Source organism: Pleurodeles waltl, chromosome 4_2 (assembly GCF_031143425.1).
Source record: "Pleurodeles waltl isolate 20211129_DDA chromosome 4_2, aPleWal1.hap1.20221129, whole genome shotgun sequence".
Classification (NCBI taxonomy): domain Eukaryota; kingdom Metazoa; phylum Chordata; class Amphibia; order Caudata; family Salamandridae; genus Pleurodeles; species Pleurodeles waltl.
The window spans coordinates 557,290,717-557,312,874 of record NC_090443.1 but is presented as its reverse complement, the minus strand read 5'-3'; the positions used below and the strand labels follow the sequence as shown (position 1 = coordinate 557,312,874).

Sequence of the window (22,158 nt, the reverse complement as noted above, 5' to 3'; positions counted from 1 at the left end):
GTGTGAAAAGTTTAAAACTTTATTTAAGCATAGGATTTTCTATCCAAAAGGTATTCTTCCAATACAAAACCTGTTCTAGAAAACAAGCACAAACTGTTGCACCATGGTGCAAAGATGTGTTTTTGAGGTGCTAGGCAGCCTGATTTGAATAAGCATAGGGAGAGAGCAGCAGTGCTGTATCTAAGTAAATGTGTGTCTGCACTGCTCTCTCCCCTAGCGCAATGCAGCAGAGCAACTTTAGGTGCTGTTCTGCATTGTGCCAACTTTTAGTAAATGTTTCCCCTGGTGAATTACTTTGTACTTTAGTAGAGCACAATCATTTGCATCCTGCAACAATCCAATTTGTTTCATCAATACGTCCTTCCCACTTCCAACCTGCTTATTAAATTCCCCTTTCAACTCACAAGAGTCAACTTTGCCACTTCATTGAGTATGATCAGCTTCTAATCTCCGGTTACTAAAGCAAGCACAATAAACCTTATCTAATATGTTGAAAATGTTTACTATATGAATGTACTTACCAATACATTTAGGAGGTGACTGCCATTTTCCTCGTTTGCACTGAATGTCTTTTGGCCCACTCATCTCATAGCCATCTGAGCATCTATATTGCAAGGTATCTCCAGAATAATAAATATCAGACATTAGAAGTGGTTCGCCATTTTCAATGGAAGGAGGCTGACTACATTTCCTCTTTTCTTTAATTTCTGCAACAACAAAACAAGCCAAAGGGAGACTAATTACAAAGTCCACATGTGGGTGCACAAGTAATTATAAAAAGATATAATAAACTGAAGGCAAACATTAAAAACCGGTTCAGTGTTATGACAGGTCTATGGTTACTGTTAGACTTTTCATCCTTGGTGTGGTCTCCCTTAAATTTTGCCTCTGTTCTCCAGGTTGTTGATGTGTTCTGGACTCTGATTTTGCTGTTTTTGTTACCTGGGCACTTTACCACTGCTAACCAGTGCTAAAGTGCAAGTGCTCCTTTACAAAATGTGTATGTAATTGGCTTATCCATGATTGGCATATTTGATTTACTAGTAAGTCCCTAGTAAGGTGCACTGGAGGTGCCAGGGCCTGTAAATTAAATGTTACTAGTGGGCCTGCAGCACTGTTTGTGCCACCCACATAAAAAGCTCTGTAATCATGTCTCAGACCTGCCATTGCAGTGTCTGTGTGTGCAGTTTAACTGTAAATTCGACTTGACAAGTGTACCCACTTGCCAGGCCTAAACATTCCCTTTTCTTACATGTCAGACACCCCTAACGTAGGCCCTAGGTAGCCCCAAGGGCAGGGTGCAGTGTGTAGTTAAGGTAGGACATATAGGGGGTCATTCCGACCCCGGCGGGCGCCGGGCGCTGCCCGGCGGGCGGAAGCCGGCAAAAGACTGCACCGCGGTCAAATGACCGCGGCGGTCATTCTGACTTTCCCGCTGGGCCGGCGGGCGATCTTCAAAAGATCGCCCGCCGGCCCAGCGGGAAAGCCCCTGCAAAGAGGAAGCCGGCTCCGAATGGAGCCGGCGGATTTGCAGGGGTGCGATGGGTGCAGTGGCACCCGTCGCGATTTTCAGTGTCTGCAACGCAGACACTGAAAATCTTTGTGGGGCCCTGTTAGGAGGCCCCTGCACTGCCCATGCCAGTGGCATGGGCAGTGCAGGGGCCCCCCGGGGCCCCACGACACCCGTTCCCGCCAGCCTGGTTCTGGCGGTGTAAACCGCCAGAAACAGGCTGGCGGGAAGGGGGTCGGAATCCCCATGGCGGCGCTGCAAGCAGCGCCGCCATGAAGGATTCCCTGGGCCAGGGGTAAACCGGCGGGAAACCTCTGGTTCCCCTTTTCTGACCGCGGCTTTACCGCCGCGGTCAGAATGGCCCAGGAAGCACTGCCAGCCTGTTGGCGGTGCTTCCTCTGCCCTCTGCCCTGGCGGTTTCAAACCGCCAGGGTCAGAATGAGGGCCATAGTAATGTGTTTTATATGTCCTGACAGTGAAATATTGCTAAGTTCGTTTTTCACTGTTGCAAGGCCTGTCCCTCTCATAGGTTAACATGGGGGCTACCTTTCAATCTGATTAAAGTGTAGATTCCCTTTGGGAGCGGATGGACATGTGAAGTTTGGGGTCTCTGAGCTCACAATTTAAAAATACATCTTTTAATAAAATTGATTTTAAGATTGTGTGTTTGAAAATGCCACTTTTAGAAAGTGAACATTTCTGTGACTCTGCCTGTTTGTGGGTTCCCTGGTTGGGTCAGTTAGACAGTTGGGCTGGTTGCACCTCACACTAGACAGTGATACAAAGGGAGCTGGGATGTAGCCTGCATATCCTGATGAGCCATCTGTGCTAGGAGGGAGGGGAGGAGTAGTCACTCACACCTGAAAGGGCTGTGCCTGCCCTCACACAATGCAGTCACCAACCCCCTGGTGAGTGTCTGGGACCTGGCCTGGGCAAGGCAGGATTTCACATTCACAAGAGACTTTGCTTTGAAGTAGGCCTACTTCAAAGGAGAAATTGGTTATAAGAAGGGCACCCAAAACCACAGGCTTTAGATCACTTCTGGAAATCAAGAGGAACCTCTGCCTGGAGAAGAGCTGAAAAGCTGAGGAGAAGTGCTGCCCTGCCTGTGACTGTGCTTTGTGGAGCTATCCTGCAGTTGCTGCTTCGACCTGTGCAAGGGGACAAAGACTGGTCTTTGTGGTATATTCCTGCTTGAGAAGGACTCTCCAAGGGCTTGTACTGAGCTTGCCTCCTGTTCTGAAGTCTCAGGGCCATCAAAGACTTCCCTTATCAGCACCTGGAATCTCTGCTGAGACTCCTGCCCTGACAAGTGGTGCCCTATCCAGTCCCTGGGCCCTTGAAAGGAAAAGCTGGTGAAAATCCAAGGAAATCGACTTCAGAAGTCTCCAGACCGACGCCGCTGCTGAATCCGGTGACGCTGCCTTCAACCGACTCCGTGATTTTCACTGGAACGCGACGACCTTTGCATGCCTGACACCGCTGCAGCCCTGCCGAAGTATGTGACTCCGTGGAAGTCACCGCACCACGCCGTGACAGATGCCGCTTCAAGTGCACGGATTCCAAGTTTTGCACAGACGCCGCGATCCCCGACTTCGCGCATCGGCTTGTTTTCACTCTTCACCAAGGTGCTGTACCTGGGGTTCCGTGTGTCTCCCTGGCTGGCGCCGCTGGTGTCGGATTGTTGGGAACGACTCCGTCACGACGCTGTGTTTACACCTCATCGAAGCATTTTGTGTTTCTAAGCGCTATTTTTGAATTTAATCTTTAAAAATTCATAACTTGACTTGTGTATGTTGGATTTTTGTCGTTTTGGGGTCTTGTTTTGTTTAGATACATATTTCCTATTGTTCTGGACCTGTGTGGTGTCATTTTGTAGTGTTTTCATTTAGTTACTGTGTGTGTTGGTACAAATACTTTATACATAGCACTCTGAAGTTAAGCCTACTGCTCTGCCAAGCTACCAAGAGGGTAAGCAGGGGTGAGCTGACGGTGATTCTCTTTTACCCTGACTAGAGTAAGGGTCCTTGCTTGAACATGGGGTAACCTGACTGTCAACCAAAGACCCCATTTCTAACATTGGTGATCAGCGGTTGGGATTTGGACTTGTATTTGTACTTGACATACAGTGATTAAGTGTACACTACTGTTTTGAGTGCAGACCACTACGTGACCACATACTACTTGTTTGGTGATCTTTGGATTTTCTCTTTTTGCTTGGATTTTTCTCTACATCCATTTTTGTGGTAATCTTTGATTGACTTCTGAACTTCATTTGGGAACTTTTCTGCTTTTGGGAACTTTGCACTTTTGTTGACTTTTCATCATGTCCCAATCTGGAGATGCATCAGTTAGAGCTACTTTTGATCTGGAGCAATTGGCTAGCTATACCAAGGCTCAGTTAAACGAGCTCTGCAAAAGCTTTGACTGTCCCATTAAGAGCTCATCCAAGAAGGAGGAGCTGCAAAAGGCGCTGAGGGCCTGGGTGACAGCCCAGAACACTGAAGGGCACACAGAGGGTGAGGAAGATGATGAGGAGGAAGTGCAGTCCTTACACAATGGTATTTTGGGGGGGCCTGTTATGTCCAGGGAGAGGGTTTCCAGGGCAGGTAGCAGTGTCTCATCAAAAGGTCTGACCCCTGCGGAATTGCAGGACAGACAGGCAGAGAGGGAGCACCAGAGGGAGTTGGAGAAAATGAGGATGGCCATTGAAAAGAAAAAGTTGCTGTTGGCTCATGAGCTCAGCTTGAGGGAGCTGGATCAGAGGAGCCAGTCTAGTAGGGATGGTGGCAGCCACATCACAGTGCAGCCTGAAAGGGGGGTGCACATTCCTAAAGATCTTGTGAAGGATTATAAAAGAGAGGACGACATATACTTGTGGTTTAAGGGGTATGAGTCTGCTCTCCATATGAATCTGGTCCCTGAAACTCATTGGGGGCGGGTCTGTGGAAGCACTTTTAGGTAGAGGGCAGGGATACACTGACAGCCTTAGGGGATGCTCAGAATCTCGCCTACACTAGCATGAAGGATGCCTTGCTTACAAGGCATGGTCTTACCCCTGAGCAGTAGAAGGATAAGTTTAGATCCTCCAAGAAGAAGGAATCCCAAACATGGTTGGAATGTGTTGATTCTTATTGCAGCTCACTGGATGGTTGGGTGAAGGGCAGTAAGGTAACTACATATGAGGGGCTTTACAATCTGATTGCTTGGGAGCACTTGTATAGTTTATGTTTTCCAGAGCTGCGCCAGCACCTGATTGACAGCAAGCTGACTGACCCCAGGAAGCCTGCGCACGAAGCAGACCACTGGGAGAACACCAGGGTCCAAAACAGGTATGAGGGAGACCATGCCAAGGATGAGCAGGGTCCCTCTCAGAAGAAAGGGGGGGTAAGGGTAAACAGGGGGAGTTCTCTAAAGGGCGCCAAACTGATTCCCAGGGTAAGGATTCCCAACCCCCCCAGTGAGAAGAAGCCGTGGTTCTCCAAAGGGAAGCCAGTGGCAGGTGGTCCCCCACGTAAGTGCTATGCATGTGACCAGGTGAGTCATGTGAAGGGGGACCCCAAATGACCCAAAAGTACACCAGCACCCACTGGTGTGCGTCCCAGGGTTTGGCCAATGTAGCGCTTGGGGAGGAGTTGGTTTCAGGTGGGTGGAAACCAGCTGAGATGACCCTTGTCTCACTAGGGGACAGTGAGATGGTCCAGACAACCCTAGTGCTTAAAAACACTAAGAAGTACAGGCAGTGGGTGACCATTAATGGACAGAGGGGGGAGGCTCTGAGAGACACAGGAGCCAGCGTGACTACAGTGAGGAGTGAGCAGTGTTGCTACAGTGAGAAGTCAGCTGGTGTCTGAAGACCAGATTGATCCCCGGGTACTTCACCAAGTAGTTGCAGTGGACAACTCGGAGCACCTGTGCAGAGTGGTGTAGGTTCCCTTTGAATGGGGGGGGTCTCAGGTTCCTTGAAAGTAGCTGTGAGACCAACCATGCCTGTTGATTGTTTGCTAGGCAATGACCTGGAGTATTCCCCTTGGAAGGAGGTGGAACACAGGTCTCACTTGGAGATGTTGGGTCTGCCTGGGTGGGTATGCATATCCACCCGGTCAATGGCAGCCCGTCAGGGTAATCAAGAGCCCCTGGAGCCTGAAACAGTGGCCAGGGGACCACCAAGAAGAGGAGGAAGGTCAGGGGGCGCTGGAAACCAGCCCCAGAAGTTCCCACAGTCCGGAAGGAGGCGAAGCCTGTGGGTGACACCCCGGAACCTACAGGGGAACAGGTGGCTGAACTGGGGGAGGTGCCTGAGCTGTCGCAGTGGCAGCATGAAGGGGGGCCCACCAGGGAAGCATTCTGTGCAGCACAGAAGACATGCCCTACTTTGGAGGGTTTGTGGCAGCAGTCTGCAGACCAGGCGGCTGGCAAGGAGCCAGGGTCACACCTGATCTATTAGGAGGGTGACCTCCTGCATAGTGAGCCTAAGGTTTCTGAGCCTGGGTCAGCCCATGTGCTGGTGGTACCCCAGTGCTTCAGGGCCTTCCTACTGGGGATGGCTCATGATGTGCCTTTAGCTGGACATTTGGGGCAGGTCAGACCTTTAAGAGGCTTGTCACCCACTTTTACTGGCCCCTAATGCGCATGCACTCAGAAGCACATTGCAGGTCTTGTCAGACTTGTCAGGCAAGTGGCAAGAGTGGGAGGAAATGTAAGGCTCCCCTCCAGCCTTTGCCTGTTATCAGTACTCCCTTTGAGAGGGTAGGCATTGACATTGTGGGGCCTCTGGATCCCAAGACAGCCATGGGGAACAGGTTCATCCTGGACTTGGTGGACCATGCCAACCGGTACGCAGAAGCCATTCCTTTGAAATCAATCACTTCCCCTGTGGTGGGTCGTGCTTTGATGGGGGTTTTTACCCGCATGGGGTTCCCCAAGGAAGTGGTATCTGACAGGGGTACCAACTTCATATCCACGTATATGAAGTCTCTGTGGAAGAACTGTGGGGTAACCTACAAGTTCACTACCCATCACCACCAACCAAGGTAATGGTCTGGTTGAGAATTTCAACGGCACCTTAAATGGCATGATCATGGGTCTGTCAGAGCCCTTGAGGTGGAAGTGGGACGACCTCTTGCCATGCCTTTTGTTTGCCTACAGGGAGGTGCCTCAAAAGGGACTTGGGTTTAGTCCCTTTGAGCTGATTTATGGCCACCCTGTGAGGGGACCTTTTGTGTCAGGTTAAGGAAGCTTTGGAGAAAGCTCCTAGTAAACCCCCCCCAGGATGTATTCAGTTACATGCTGGCCTTGAGAAACCAGACTGCTCACTTCAGGAGTTTCGCTCAGGAGAACCTGGAAGCAAGCCAGGAGGACATGAAACGCTGGTATGACCAGAAGGCCACTCTGGTCGAGTTTCAACCTGGACAAAAAGTATGTGTGATGGCACCAGTGGAGCCTAGGGTGCTCCACGATAAGTGGACTGGGCCATTTGAGGTGATGGAGCGCAAGAGCGAAGTCACCTACCTGGTGGACTTGCGGTCTCCAAGGAACCCTTTAAGGGTCCTTCATGTCAACCGCCTCAAGCCACACTTTGAGCGGACTGAGCTGTCAATGCTCTTTGCAATAGATGATGGGGTAGAGGAGGAAAGCGAGCCTCTTCCTGACCTCCTGCCTGCAGGAGAAAAAGATGGGTCAGTGGAGGGAGTGATCCTCTCCCCCTCCCTGACTGAGGAACAACAACAGAAGGTTTACAGGGTGACTGACAGGGTCAGGGCATGCATTAGGGATGAGATATCCAAAATGCTTGCGCTAGGGGTTATTGAGCACTCCAGCAGTCCTTGGGCAGCCCAGTGGTAGTGGTCCCAAAGGCTGCTGCACCTGGTGCCACTCCACAACTCAGGTTCTGTGTGGACTACGAGGGGACTCAATGCGGTCAGCAAGACTGACGCACACTCCATCCCCCGAGCTGATGAGCTCATTGACCGGTTGGGAGCTGCCAAGAACCTCAGTACGTTTGATTTAACATCAGGATACTGGCAGATTGCCTTAACTGAGGGGGCCAAGGAGAGGTCAGCATTCTCTACACCAGATGACAGTTTCAATTTAAAGTGATGCCATTTGGGATGAAGAATGCCCCGGCCACCTTTCAGAGGTTGGTCAACCAGGTGTTGGCAGGTCTGGATGAGTTCAGTGTCGCCTACCTGAATGAAATTGCTGTATTTAGCTCCACATGGGAGGAATACCTGCAACACCTCTGGAGAGTGTTAGAGGCCCTGCAGAAGAAAGGCCTCACTATTAAGGGGAGCAAGTGCCAAATAGGGCAGGGTTCTGGGGTATACTTAGGACACCAGGTGGGGAGTGGCCAGGTGACACCCCTACAGCCTAAGATTGACACAGTTCTGGCTTGGGAGCCTCCCAAGACCCAGACTGAAGTGAGAGCCTTTTTAGGTCTCACAGGAAATCACAGGAGGTTTGTTAAGGGGTATGGTACCATTGTTACCCCCTTAACTGAGTTGACTTCTAAGAAGCAACCCAGAAAAGTGATCTGGACAGAGGCTTGCCAGAACGCTTTTGATGCTCTGAAGGCTGCCTTGTGCACAGCACCTGTGCTGAATGCACCTGACTAGGAGTTTGTTGTGCAAACAGACGCCTCAGAGCATGGCATTGGAGCAGTACTCTCACAGCTTAATGAAGAGGGCCTAGATCAACCAGTAGCCTTCATTAGCAGGAGGGTTACTACCCAGGGAACGTAGGTGGAGTGCCATAGAACATAAAGCCTTAGCTGTGGTCTGGGCACTAAAAAAGCTAAGACCCTACTTGTTTGGGACTCACTTCTGAGTTCAGACCGACCACAGGCCCCTCAGATGGTTAATGCAGATGAGGGGTGAGAATCCAAAACTGTTGAGGTGGTCAATTTCCCGACAGGGGATGGACTTTACGGTGAAACACTGTCCTGGTACAGAACACGCCAATGCTGATGGTCTGTCCAGGTTCTTCCACCTTAGTGAAGAGAACTCCCATGAGGTTGGGTAGTTGCTCCCCACTTTGGGCTGGGGGGGACACGTGTTAGACTTTTCATCCTTGGCGTGGTCTCCCTTAACTTTTTGCCTCTGATCCCCAGGTTGTTGATGCGTGCTGGACTCTGATTTTGCAGTTTTTGTTACTCTGGGCACTTTACCACTGCTGAACAGTACTAAAGTGCAAGTACTCCTTTACAAAATGTGTATGTAGTTGGCTTATCCATGATTGGCATATTTGATTTATTAGTAAGTCCCTAGTAAAGTGCACTGGAGGTGCCAGGGCCTGTAAATCAAATGCTACTAGTGAGCCTGCAGCACTGGTTGTGCCACCCACATAAAAAGCTCTGTAATCATGTCTCAGACCTGCCATTGCAGTGTCTGTGTGTGCAGTTTAACTGTAAATTCGACTTGGCAAGTGCACCCACTTGACAGGCCTAAACCTTCCCTTTTCTTACATGTCAGAACTTAAGCGGTAAGGCAGACCTTAGGTGGCCCCAAGGGCAGGGTGCAATGTATGGTTAAGGTAGGACATATAGTAATGTGTTTTATATGTCCTGACACTGAAATATTGCTAAATTCGTTTTTTCACTGCTGCAAGGCCTGTCCCTCTCATAGGTCAACATGGGGGCTACCTTTAAATCTGATTAAAGTGTAGATTCCCTTTGGGAGCGGATGGACATGTGGAGTTTGGGGTCTCTGAGCTCACAGTTTAAAAATACATCTTTTAGTAAAGTTGATTTTAAGATTGTGTGTTTGAAAATGGCACTTTTAGAAAGTGAGCATTTTCTTGCTTGTACCATTTCTGTGACTCTTCCTGTTTGTGGATTCCCTGTCTGGGTCAGTTTGACAGTCGGGCTGGTTGCACCTCACGCTAGACCGTGGCTTAAAGGGAGCTGGGGTGTAGCCTGCATATCCTGATAAGCCATCTTTGCTAGGAGGGAGGGGAGGAGTGGTCACTCACACCTGAAAGGGCTGTGCCTGCCCTCACACAATGCAGTCTCCAGGCCCCTGGTGAGTGTTTGGGGCCTGGCTTGGGCAAGGCAGGATTTCACATTCACAAGAGACTTTGCTTTGAAGTAGGCCTACTTCAAAGGAGAAATTGGGTATCAGAAGGGCACCCAAAACCACAGACTTTAGGGGCCAGATGTAGGAACGTAGCAAATTGCGATATGGGGTCGCAAAGACCCACCTCATTAATTTTAATGAGGTGGGTCGCAATTTGCGCCCCCATAGCGACTCTGGGCACTCACGGGGATGGAGGCCTGCTGGGAACAGCAGACCTCCATGTCCGTGACTGCTTTTAAATAAAGCAGTTTTTTTTTTCCAAGTGTAGCCCGTTTTCTTTAAAGGAAAACGAGCTGCACTTAGAAAAAAAAAACGAAACCTTTTGTTTCGGATTTTTTCAGGGCAGGTAGTGGTCCCTTGGACCACTGCCTGCTCTGAAAAAATAATTTTGGGTCCAGTCACAAAGGGGAAGGGGTCCCATGGGGACTCCTTCCTGTTTGCGAGTGGGTTACCATCCACTTATAGTGGATGGTAACTGCGACTCCATTTGCGACCGCGTACGCGGTCGCAAATGGAGTTGCATACCACTGCGACTCGCAAATAGGAAGGGAACACCCCTTCCTATTTGCGACTCGGAAATGCATTTTGCGAGTCGGTTCCGACTCGCAAAATGCATTTCTGCATAGCAAACACGCATTTGCGAGTCGCAAACGGCGATTGTCGCCGTTTGCGAGTCGCAAAAACAGTTTGCTACATCTGGCCCCAAATCACTTCTGGAAATCAAGAGGAACCGCTAACTGGAGAAGAGCTGGAGAGCTGAGGAGGAGTGCTGCCCTGCCTGTGACTGTGCTTTGTGGAGCTATCCTGCAGTTGCTGCTTCAACCTGTGCAAGGGGACAAAGACTGGACTTTGTGGTATATTCCCGCTTTAGAAGGACTCTCCAAGGGCTTGGAATGAGCTTGCCTCCTGTTCTGAAGTCTCAGCGCCATCAAAGACTTCCCTTACCAGCACCTGGACTCTCTGCTGAGACTCCTGCCCTGACAAGTGGTGCTCTATCCAATCCCTGGGCCCTTGAAAGGAAAAGCTGGTGAAAATCCAAGGAAATCGACTTCGGACGACTCCGAACCAACACTGCTGCTGAATCTGGTGACGCCACCTGCAACCGACTCCGTGATCATTCCTGAAACGCGATGACCTTCGCAAGCCCGACACCGCTGCAGCCCCGCTGAAGTCTGCAACTCCGTGGAAGTCGCCACACCATGTCGTGACCGACGCCACTTGAAGTGCGCGGATTCAACGTTTCGCACGGACATTGCGATCCCCGACTTCGCACATTGGCTTGTTTTCACTCTTCACCAAGGGACTGTACCTGGGGGTCTGCGTGACTCCGTGGCTGGCACCGCTGGTGTCGGATTGTTGGGAACGACTCCGTCACAACGCCGTGTTAACACCTCATCGAAGCATTTTGTGTTTCTAAGCGCTGTTTTTTAATTTAATCTCTACAAATTCATAACTTGACTTGTGTATGTTGGATTTCTGTCATTTTGGTCTTGTTTTGTTTAGATAGTTATTTCCTATTGTTCTAAACCTGTGTGGTGTCATTTTGTGGTGTTTTCATTAAGTTACTGTGTGTGTTGGTACAAATATTTTACACCTAGCACTCTGAAGTTAAGCCTACTGCTCTGCCAAGCTACCAAGGGGGTAAGCAGGGGTTAGCTGAGGGTGATTCTCTTTTACCCTGACTAGAGTGAGGGTCATTGCTTGAACAGGGGGTAACCCGACTGTCAATCAAAGACCCCATTTTTAACAGTTACTATGGTGGATAATTTGATATTACGGAGAGATATTGATCGTTTCATCAGAAATTCTACTGCTGAGGCCGGCTGTATTTCAGTTTTAGATGGTGATCACTGAATTCTTAGAGGAGAAATAAATAGCACAGTGAACCCAAATTCTAGGAGGACTTTGGGCATTTTTACCCTAAGATGTTTGAAAAATAGAGACCAATAGTGCTTTCAAACGACCATATTTACATACATATTCTGAAAAGCCATATACCCCAGAATGGCGCACATTAATTATTCAAGTACTCTTACAGTATGCTCAGCCAATAAAGTTTGTAATTGACTCATTCAGAAATGTGTAATGTATGTCCCTCCTCTGTCAATACTTACCACCATTATGCAAGGGCTAACACTTTGTCATGAAGCACTTCGTATGCCATGGGACCCTCTTTAGTCAAGAATGACATGCTACATATCAATGCTAGAATTTGTTCATTGATACAAGCCCGACACTGGTGATGGCCCATAGTTCAGGGGGACATATCTATCTATCTATCTATCTATCTATCTATCTATCTATCTATCTATCTATCTATCTATCTATCTATCTATCTATCTATCTATTTCCTATTTTATGTAGTGGGGTAGCCACTAGTGTAGTTATAGGTAGGTCTGCTTTTCCATAAAATTAGTGTTTTTGGGTTTGCTCATAGCATTGGCCTCATTGGATGAATCTTCAAAAAACATTAACAAAAATGTTTCATCCACCTCAGTCCTTCCTGGAAAGTATTGAGGTGATCTGTCAAACAGGGGCCGAGAAATGGGGGTACTACAACGCAAAATCTCTATGTATTTTTCATAGACTTTAAGACAGGTTACAGCAAAAACTGCTTAACAAAATTACACCAATGATTTTTATAATTTTGTGTAAATCCGTTCAGAACTTTTTGAGAAGTTTAGGTTAAAACGTAATTGTATATTTTGACAGTTGTGTTCACAAGTGACTTGACAAATACTCGCAGGAGTGCCAATTTAAAAATAGAGTGATCTGGAGCTTTATTTCCCTTGGGCCATCATACTCCCACAGGAGGCAGACTATTGCATGAGCGAGTGCTCTGATTGACTGCCAGCAACATGAGAAAAATGTTGCTGCCAGCCATTACAGGATTTGGAGACTAAGAGTCTGATTACAAGGCTAGCGGTCTTGAGACTGCCAGCCTCGCAGTGACGGCCAGGACCGCCGCTGCAGTGGCGGTCTGACCGCCACATTACGACGCTGGCAGTCAGACCGCCAAGGTTCTGCCGTCTCCACCGGGATCAGTGATCCCGACGGGTTGACAGCAGGTGCAGGTCGGAATCAGGCACGGCTGGACTGCATGCAGCGCCTCCCTGCTGTTTACCACTTGGTTCTCCGCCAGCCTTTTCATGGGTGGCAATCTTTGTTTCCACCCTTCAGTCCAGTGGGAAAGTCATAAAAGGCCTGGCGGGGAGGCAGTCAGCCTGGCGGGAGGTAGTCAGCCTGGCGGTAATCTCCCCGTCAGAAGTTCAGCAGGCGAGTGATCCCGTGTGCCGAACTCATAATGAGGCCTTTGTGTCCCCTACATTGAAGTTACAAAAAACATAATATGAGGCGGCAGGGTAGAAATACCTTGACCACATTAGGTTCCCTGGGATGGACCCAAAGGGACCCACGGGCCAAAATAGAAAAAAAAAGACAAAACATGGCACAATCCCACATGATACTCGCAGGATCAAAAAAGAAAAAGAAAATTGCGGCTGGACCACATTCACTGGTTTCTGGCACTGGGGGCCCACCCAATGGGCTGTTTCATAAAGGGGAGACAGGCCATATGGCCCCCACTCCACAAGCTGCCATAGGCCTCAACAACCCAGCCCAGTGACCAAAATCACCTTGTATGTGGTGGGTGGCATCCCAGTACTATCCCCATGCCTGCAGAGGCCCTGGGTAGTCTACTACCAGGGTCGAACATATTAAGCATGGGCAGGGAGAATGCATGACCTCTCCACCAAATCATTGGAGGCCACTGGGGAGCCCACCCTCAGGGCCAAAATCATTAACTAAGGGGAGGGGGCAGCACAGTGCGCCTCTCCAAGCCTCAAGAGGCCCTGGGAAGCCCACCCTGGGGCCAAACTTTTGTAAAAAGGGGAGTTATCATTAGATGAGCTGTTACATAGGAAAACCATTTTTGTGTTGCTAATAATTTTGGCTTTGTGCAACAAATCTCTACAAAACCTTTCAATTTAAAAATGCAGCATTCTCATTAGCACAGGGAGCTTTTTTTCCCTTAGGCCAATTTGCTTCAGCAAGAGCACTCTCTGATTGGCTGGCTGTTGGAATGTTAGAAATGAATTTGCGGCCATTACTGTTTACTGTGAAAAATTGTGAGTGTTGTAGAAATTAAGTAAAAAAGCAATATAAACAGGCAGCAGAATGGCATGCTATCTCCCTAGATTCAGAGAGGAGGTATCTAAGGGATAACTAAGGTGAAGATGATAAATGTATGTTGTTTTTTACAAATTTTCATGTTCTCGCAGGACTCTCACAGGAATGTGAATAGTAAAAAGGAGTATGTGAGTTCTCAGTACACTCAACGAGCAGAAATGCATATCATGGTGCTGGCTATTAAGAGGAAATATGTAATAGATAAGTACTGTGATGAATAGAAGGTTGAATTTTTACTCTAAAAAAAGTTATAATCTTGCGAGACTATTGTGGGGTCATGAAAAGTAGAAAGGAGTAGGTGATGTTTGAAAGAACTGTAGTATGCACACTTGCTACTGTAGGAAGGAGTCTTACTGGAAATGGTATTTATCACAGGCTACTATTTATGCACATTGGCTTTGTAAGTTGTGAGTAGAGTACTGTCTCTTCCCACATTGTACAATGCACACCCATTATCAGAGAGCAAAGTGTTACCAGGGAGGACATCCATATGAACCAATCACAATCCTTCCTTAGGGTGTGTTTCCTGTCCTGGACCTCTCGTGAGTGTCTCGCGAGCGTCTCCCAAGACTGTAAAAAATGCTTCCTTTATTTCTTCTACAGAATAGTATGAAATTCATAAGTAAATATCCAGACATACTTTATTCACTACTCTTTTTATAGATAAGCATTGAATAATAAATTTGTTTACTTTAAAAACCTAGAAAATAACTGAAAAAAACAAAGGTTAAAGTAACATTATAGGTATGTGCAATAAAAATATCTGTTTCTGTTTAACAAAACTTAGAAATACACTAAAAAAAACACAGGTTAAAGTAATGTTATAGTTAGGTGAATTTCTCACTGACAGCGTCACCGTTTTTATCTAAAAAAAGCGTTCCCCTTCTGATCTAAAACTCTTTTTTAACTAAATGTGAGGTCATAAGCAGTGCACTCTCGCCATGCACTGCTTATGACCTCACATATAAAATCACTCATGACATGTTCTATGCTGTCATTATGACATCACTAATGACATCATCCAAAATTCACTATCACACATATTGTGCTCTACAAATTAGGATGACAGTAGAGGTCTGACAGTAAGTACAAAATAGCTCAGGAGAAAATCACCCATTACTACTGCCACCCCAGACACAACTCACCCGGATGTTGAGAACAAACGTTATTGAGTCTATAGCATACATTTTAAAGGTAGCATAGATCAAATTAGCAATCAACCACAAATATACAAGAAACACATCGATTGCAGGGTTCAATATCTATACAATTGTTGACAGAAAGACAAAATTGTAAATGCCACTTCAAAAATAAATATCCTTCTATGAACAGCTTTTACCTGTATCAAACCCTTGACATTCACCAAAACTACATTTAGAAATGAAGTTGATAAGAGCCAAAAAGTAGGTATTGTAAACTATATTTTCTCTGTGGAGTGAGTTTACTCTGTATCACACTGTTTGTAGACAGTGAAGCTCTGATGAGAAATGCACAACACACTATTTAAAAATATCTACAAAGAACAGTGTATACTCTATGCAACAGTTGTCAAAAAAGTACTGCTTGCTAAAAATAACCACTAAAAAACCTACTACATGCACTTTTCACACTGTGGTGACAAAATTACAGAATCAATCAATCAATCAATGGTTTATGGGGCGCACTAGTCACCCGTTAGGGTCTCAAGGCGCTGTGGGGGGGGGAGTTACTGGTCGTAGAGCCATGTCTTGAGGCGTTTCCTGAAAGTCAAAAGGTCTTGGGTCTGGCGAAGGTGGAGTGGTAGGGAGTTCCAGGTCCTGGCGGCTAGGTAAGAGAAGGATCTTCCTCTGGCGGTGGTGTGGCGGATGCGGGGGACAGAGGTGAGGGCGAGGCTGGCAGAGCGAAGATTTCGGCTGGGGGTGTGGAAGTTGAGTCTGTCGTTGAGGTAGGCAGGGCCTGTGTTGTGGAGGGCCTTGTGTGCGTGGATGAGGAGTTTGAAGGTGATCCTCTTTGATACTGGTAGCCAGTGTAGGTCTCTGAGGTGGGGGGAAATGTGGTCACGGCGTGGGACGTCCAGAATGAGGCGGGCGGATGCGTTCTGGATTCTTTGCAGCTTTGTTAGGAGTTTGGTTGATATTCCGGCATATAGGGCGTTTCCGTAGTCCAATCGGCTGCTGACTAGGGCGTGGGTGACAGTTTTCCTGGTTTTGACGGGAATCCATTTGAAGATTTTGCGGAGCATGCGGAGAGTGTAGTAGCAGGAAGAGGAGATGGCATTGACCTGCTGAGTCATGCTGAGTGGGGAGTCCAGGATGAAGCCCAGGTTGCGTGCGTGGGTGATGGGTGAGGGTGCGGATCCTAGGGAGGTGGGCCACCAGGAGTCATTTCAAGCTGAGGGGTTGGTGCCAAAGATGAGGATTTCCGTCTTGTCTGTGTTTAACCTGAGGTGGCTTTATTCCATCCAGCTGGCGATGGCGTGAAGTCCATTGTGGAGGTTGCCCTTTGAAGTTGTCGGGTCTTTCGTGAGGGAGAGGATGAGCTGAGCTTCGTATGTGTAGGAAACTATGCTGATGTGGTGGATTTGTGCGATGTTGGCAAGGGGGGCCAAGTAAACGTTGAAGAGCTTGGGGCTGAGCAAAGATCCTTGGGGGACACCGCAGATGATTCTGGAGGCTTCTGACAGGAACGGTGGGAGGCGGACTCTCTGGGTTCTGTCTGAGAGAAATGACGAGATCCAGTTGAGTGCCTTGTCACGGATTCCAGCGTTGTGGAGGCGTGCGCGGAGAGTGTGATGACATACTGTGTCGAATGCTGCGGAGAGGTCCAGGAGGATGAGTGCTGCTGTTTCTCCTTCGTCAAGCATAGTCCTAATGTTGACTGTGGCAGCGATAAGTGTGGTCTTGGTGCTGTGGTTTCTGCGGAATCCGGATTGGGAGATGTTGAGTGCCTTGCTGTCTTCCAGGAACCGGGATAGTTGGTTGTTCACGATTTGTTCTATGACCTTGGCTGGGAAGGGTAGGAGGGAGATTGGCCGGTAGTTTTAGGGGTCTTCTGGGTCTGCCTTTGGTTTCTTCAGTAGGGCGTTGATTTCTGCATGCTTCCATCTTACTGGGAAGGTGGCTGATTCGAAGGAGCTGTTGATGGTTTTGCAGAGGTGGGGGGCGATGATGATATTTGTCTTGTTGAAGATGTGGTGTGGGCAGGGGTCCGATGGTGATCCAGAGTGGATGGAGGCCATGGTGGTGGCGGTGTCCTCTATGTTGACGGGGGTCCAGGTGTGGAGGAGGTGGGTGTTGCTTGGAGCGTTGGGTTCTTGGGTGTTTGTAGTCAGCTGGTGGGTCTGGTGTTTGAAGCTATTATGGATTCCTTCTATCTTTCGATGGAAGTGGGTTTCCAGTGAGTTGCAGAATTCTTGTGATGGCGGGGGTTCGTTGGAGCAGGTCCTGGGGGTGGGGAGTTCATTGATGATGCCGAAAAGCTCTTTACTGTTGTGAGCATTGGCGTCAATGCGGTTTTTGAAGTGGGTCTTTTTGGTGGTGCGGATCAATTGGTGATGTTTGCGTAGGCTATCCTTGAAAGCAATGTGGTTGGAGTTGGTAGGGTCAAGGTGCCAGGTTTTTTCCATTTTGCGATATAGCCATTTGGATTCCCGTAATTCTGGTGTGAACCAGCTGGCCTTGATTATGTGGGAGGTGTTTTTTTTTTTTTTTTAGCCGTGCAAGGATGTTGGCGCAGTCTTCTATCCAGCGGTGTAGGTTGGTGGCAGCTGTGTTGGGGTCTGGGGTCCCAGGGGGTGGAGTTCGGGCGAGAGTGGAGATCAGTTGATCTGTTGATATTTTGCTCCAGTTGCGTCGGGGGTTGTGTGCGGTGGTGGTGGGTGACTGGTTTCTGGTAGGAGAAGTGGATGCAGCGGTGGTCTGTCCAGCTGAGTTTGGTGGTGTGGCTGAAGGAGACGTGGTTGCTGGCTGAGAAGATTGGGTCGAGTGTGTGGCCTGCGGTGTGGGTGGGTGAAGTGACGAGTGGCTTGAGACTGAAGTTGGCGAGGTTGTTGATTAGGTTGGTGGTGTTGATATCGTTGTTATTTTCTAGGTTGAAGTCCAGGTCACCTAGGAGGATGTAGTCTGTTGAGGGAGTGCTTGGGAGCTCATGGCGTCGGCGATGTCGTCGCAGAACTGCGGTCTGGGGCCAGGGGGTCTGTAGCTCAGTGTTCCTCTGAGTGTGTTGTTGGCGTTGATGTGGATTTTGAAGTGGAGGTGCTCGGTGGAGTTGAAGGTGCTATGGGAGTTGGTGGAGACTCTTATTATGTTTTTGTAGACTATGGCGATTCCTCCTCCTGGTCTGTTGCTTCGGTCTCTTCTGGTAATCTTGTAGTTTTCTGGTATGGCTATGGCTACGTCTGGTTCCAATGTCGAGTTCATCCAGGTTTCGGTGAGGAATGTGACGTTGGGTGAGAATGTGGTCTGTAGGTCCCAGAGTTCAATTGTATGTTTGTGGACGGAGCGGGTGTTGAGTAGGATGCATCTTAGGCGGTTGTCTGTTTTGTTTTGGAATTTGGAGGTTCGGTTGCAGGTAAAATTGCAGGCTTTGCAGGAGAAGGGTCCTTTGGGTCGTGTTGGTGTGGCCTGGAAGCAGATAGAGGAGCGTCCTGGATTGAGGGTGTGGAGTTCGTTGGCAGAGTAATGGTGTTTGGTAATGCGGGGATGTGTTGGCCAGGGGGTCTGGGGCTGGGCGCGGACTTGGCGCAGACGGGCGCAGATGGGCGCAGACGGCATAAGAGGGGAGGTGGGAGGGAGTGGAAGCTGGGAGGAGGGAGGGAAGCCTCCATTGGGAGTGCGGGGGCAGCAGGAGTCCGGAGCAGGAAGCTCTGAGGAGGAGGGAAGGGGGCGGGCCCACGGGGAAGCAGCAGCGGGAAATCGAAAGGACGAGCCTCAAGAGAGGAGAAAAAAAAAAACAGAAACACACTCACGAAATGGCTGCAACTACCGGAGCAGTGGCGAGGAGGGAGTGACCTGTCTGCAGTGATGCAGGGTCAAAGGTCACTGCTAACCTAGCGCTGCAGCCGGCATAAGAGGGGAGGTGGGAGGGAGTGGCAGCTCGGACGAGGGAGAGAAGCCTCCAATGATAGTGCAGGGGGCGGGGGCAGCAGGAGTCCGGAGTGGGAAGCTCTGAGGAGGAGGGAGGGGGGGTTGGGCCACGGGGAAGCAGCGGCGGGAAACCAAAAGGCAGAGCCTCAGGAGAGGAGAGAAAAAACAGAAAAACACTCAAGAAATGGCTGCAACTACCAGAGCAGTGGCGAGGAGGGAGCGACCTGCCTGCAGTGATACAGAAAGCTTGTCTATTGTAGCAGAACTAGCACACGTGCATATCTTAGTTCCTGGTACACACAGACTACTGTCTTAAGTATTAATTATCATGCCGACAAGATTCTTTGTAATAACTCAAGGCAGCTTACAAAAGTTAGCATTTACTACGTAGAATCTTTCTCCTGTATGAAACTTTTTCTGTATAACCAAAAAACTTGTCTGAAGCATAATTAACAAAGGTCAGCTGTCACATGCACACATAATTACCTTTAAATTAAAAAAAAAATCATGTTCAATACCTCCACACAGCTATGGTGCATTAGGAGCACATGCATTTTGTGAACACTTAGCTGAATCCAAGTTGAACAAACTTAAGTAGAAAAGCACTGTGACAGCTACCAGTCCCTATGTAAACTGTGAAACAAACTAGCACACACATTGGCTATTGTTGTTAGTGATGTCATCAATGAGTTCATTGGAGATGCCATCATTGATGTAATAAATTATGCCATAGAACATGTAATGAGTGATGTCATATGTGACATATTAAGAAGTGCATGGCAGGGGCGCAAGTTATAATTAGTGCTGCTAAATATAACTGCTGAATTTTTGTGGTTTTTCTAGTTCAAAATGTTACGGTTGTCAGTGAAAGAAATGTTCACAGAATTTGTATTTCACCTCATGTTACTTTAACCTTTGGATTTTTTCAGTGACTACAGCAAAAACTGCTGAATGGAATTACACTAAATTCGGCACGACACTAGGTATTGGTCTGTACATTGTGCTTTTTGTGATTTGGTGTAATCCATTCTGTAGTCTTTTTTAAAATCTAGGGTAAAAAATAATTGTATATTTTGGTAGTCGGAGTCGCGAGAGTCTCTGAGACTCTTGCAGGAGCACCAATTAAAAAAATAAAGTGTTCTGATTGTCCCAGGGAGTATTATTTCCCATCTCTCTCCTGTGGGAGTGAGACTCCTGTGAGAGCAAGAACTCAGATTGGCTGCCAGCAATGTGAGGAAAATGTTGCTGGCAGCTATTACAAGACTTAGGGATTTAGGGGCATATTTATACTCTGTTTGTGCTGAATGTGCGTCAAACATTTTGATGCACATTCGGCGCAAACCTTGCACCATATTTAAACTTTGACGCCGGAGCCCGCAGACGTCAAAATTCCTCTGTGTGAGTAATTTTTTGGATGCGGGAAGCTGCCTTGCGTTAATGACATGCAAGGTAGGCGTTCCCGCCCCAAAAATGACCTTAAGGCTTGTGCGCCTTATTTATAATCCTGCGTCATTTTGACACACAGGAGAGGGCGGGCCTTAAAAAAACGGCGCACAGCCTGATGTGCGCTGTTTTTTAACGTCTGGGTCAGGGCAGGCGTTAAGGGACCTGTGGGCTCACTTCCATGGTCTCTGACCATGGAAGGAGTCCAGAGGGGCCCTTCCCTGCCCCCAGGTATACCCCCTGCCACCCTCACTCACCCCTGGAGGACACCCATGGATGAGGGTACCCATCCCAGGTAAGTACAGGTAAGTTGAGGTAAGTGTTTTTTTTTTTTTTTAAAGTGGCATATGGGGGCCTAATTTGGCCCCCCTACATGCCACTGTGCCCAATGACCATGCCCAGGGGACAGAAGTCCCCTGGGCATGGCCATTGGGCAAGGGGGCATGACTCTTGTCTTTGCTAAGACAGGAGTCATTTCAAAGGGGGTTGTGCATCAAAAAATGGCGGAAGTCCGGTTTGAGGCATGATTTTTGCCTCAAACCTGACTTGCACCATTTTGTGACGCACAACCCCCATATTCCCCTACGCCGGCGCTGCCTGGTTTGATTTTTAAAAATTTTTTTTACTCTGACCAGTCCACAGTGCCGGCTAACATCATTCCTTAAATAAGGCGCCCGCATGGCGCGTAGGAATGGCTTTAGCTGGCAGTAACATTTTTGACGCAAACCAGCGCCGGCGTCAAAATGACGCGGGAGTATATATAAGGCGCACAGGCCTTAAAGTCATTTTTTGGGCTGGAACGCCTACCTTGCATGTCATTAACACAAGGCAGTTTCCCGCATCCAAACAATGACGCACACAGTGGAATTTTGACATCCGGGGGGTTGGGGGTCATAGTATAAATATGGTGCACGTTTTGCGCTGAATGTGGGTCAAACTTTTTGACGCACATTCGGCACAAACTGAGTATAAATATGCCCCTAAATTCATCATAAATCACTCAAGAGAATTTTGACATTGTAACGGTTGCTACGATTGTGTGGCATGGGGGATCAAATTATGTGCCATTATTACCTAAAATATATAGCAATAAATGCAAACTATGCAGCACATTTTCTGGCAGCATAATTTCGCCCATTTGAGGTAGGAATAATATTCTTGGTGAAATCTGTAAACGTTGCAAACTGTGCAGAAATTATGCGGCAAATATGGCAAATGTTGTGCTTAAATCCAATGAAACTCGCCACTGTCCTTTGTTTTATTAACAATTATTAAAGAAAGTTAACAAAACTTATGCATTCTAGATTCAATTGATGCTTGGATGATGAAGAATGTTTGCATGATTGTCTTTAAGCAAGAAATGAATTTACAAGTTACTAACCAACACAACTGGGGGGAGATGTCCATGCTCCGTTCACACACTGGATTTCTGAAGATCCTTCCATTTCATAATTTTCATCACATTCAAGGTCAAGCACGTCACCGCTGCGATATACCCTTGTGTACTGTTTTCTATTAGAATGTGGGATTTGTGGTGGAGGCGGGCACCTATTTGTTATACCTTAAACGAAAAACAAAGAGAACATACAGCAATGTAAAAATGGTGCACAACATATGGTGAAAATGTTGAAGTGTAATGAATAGTAACTAGGTAGATGACTGCTAGATCGTGCAACTGGCCATTACTATACAAATCAACATTGGACTCAGTGTCAGACATCTAATTTAGCAGTGTTGCAAAAAAGGCCAGGTATGTGCGGATCTGGTTGAATCTGTTCACATGAAAATGCAACATTTTTATGAGAAGTACGACATATGTGGGCAGTTTCCACAGCAGGTAAGATAAGAATATCAACACCTTGACCACAACAAAAAACAATGG

General features: G+C 47.8%; 1 protein-coding gene across 1 annotated transcript in view; it reads right to left on the bottom strand.

Moving 5' to 3' along the window:
• The window catches only part of F13B (coagulation factor XIII B chain), a 251,497-nt gene that overhangs the window by 137,778 nt on the left and 91,561 nt on the right, over positions 1-22,158 (bottom strand). Inside the window, exons 6-7 of the mRNA XM_069232109.1 lie at positions 21,658-21,837; positions 522-707 (exon numbers count right to left, since the gene is read on the bottom strand). Of these exons, the coding sequence (XP_069088210.1) occupies positions 522-707; positions 21,658-21,837 (366 nt within the window). The remainder of the gene's footprint in view (positions 1-521; positions 708-21,657; positions 21,838-22,158) is intronic.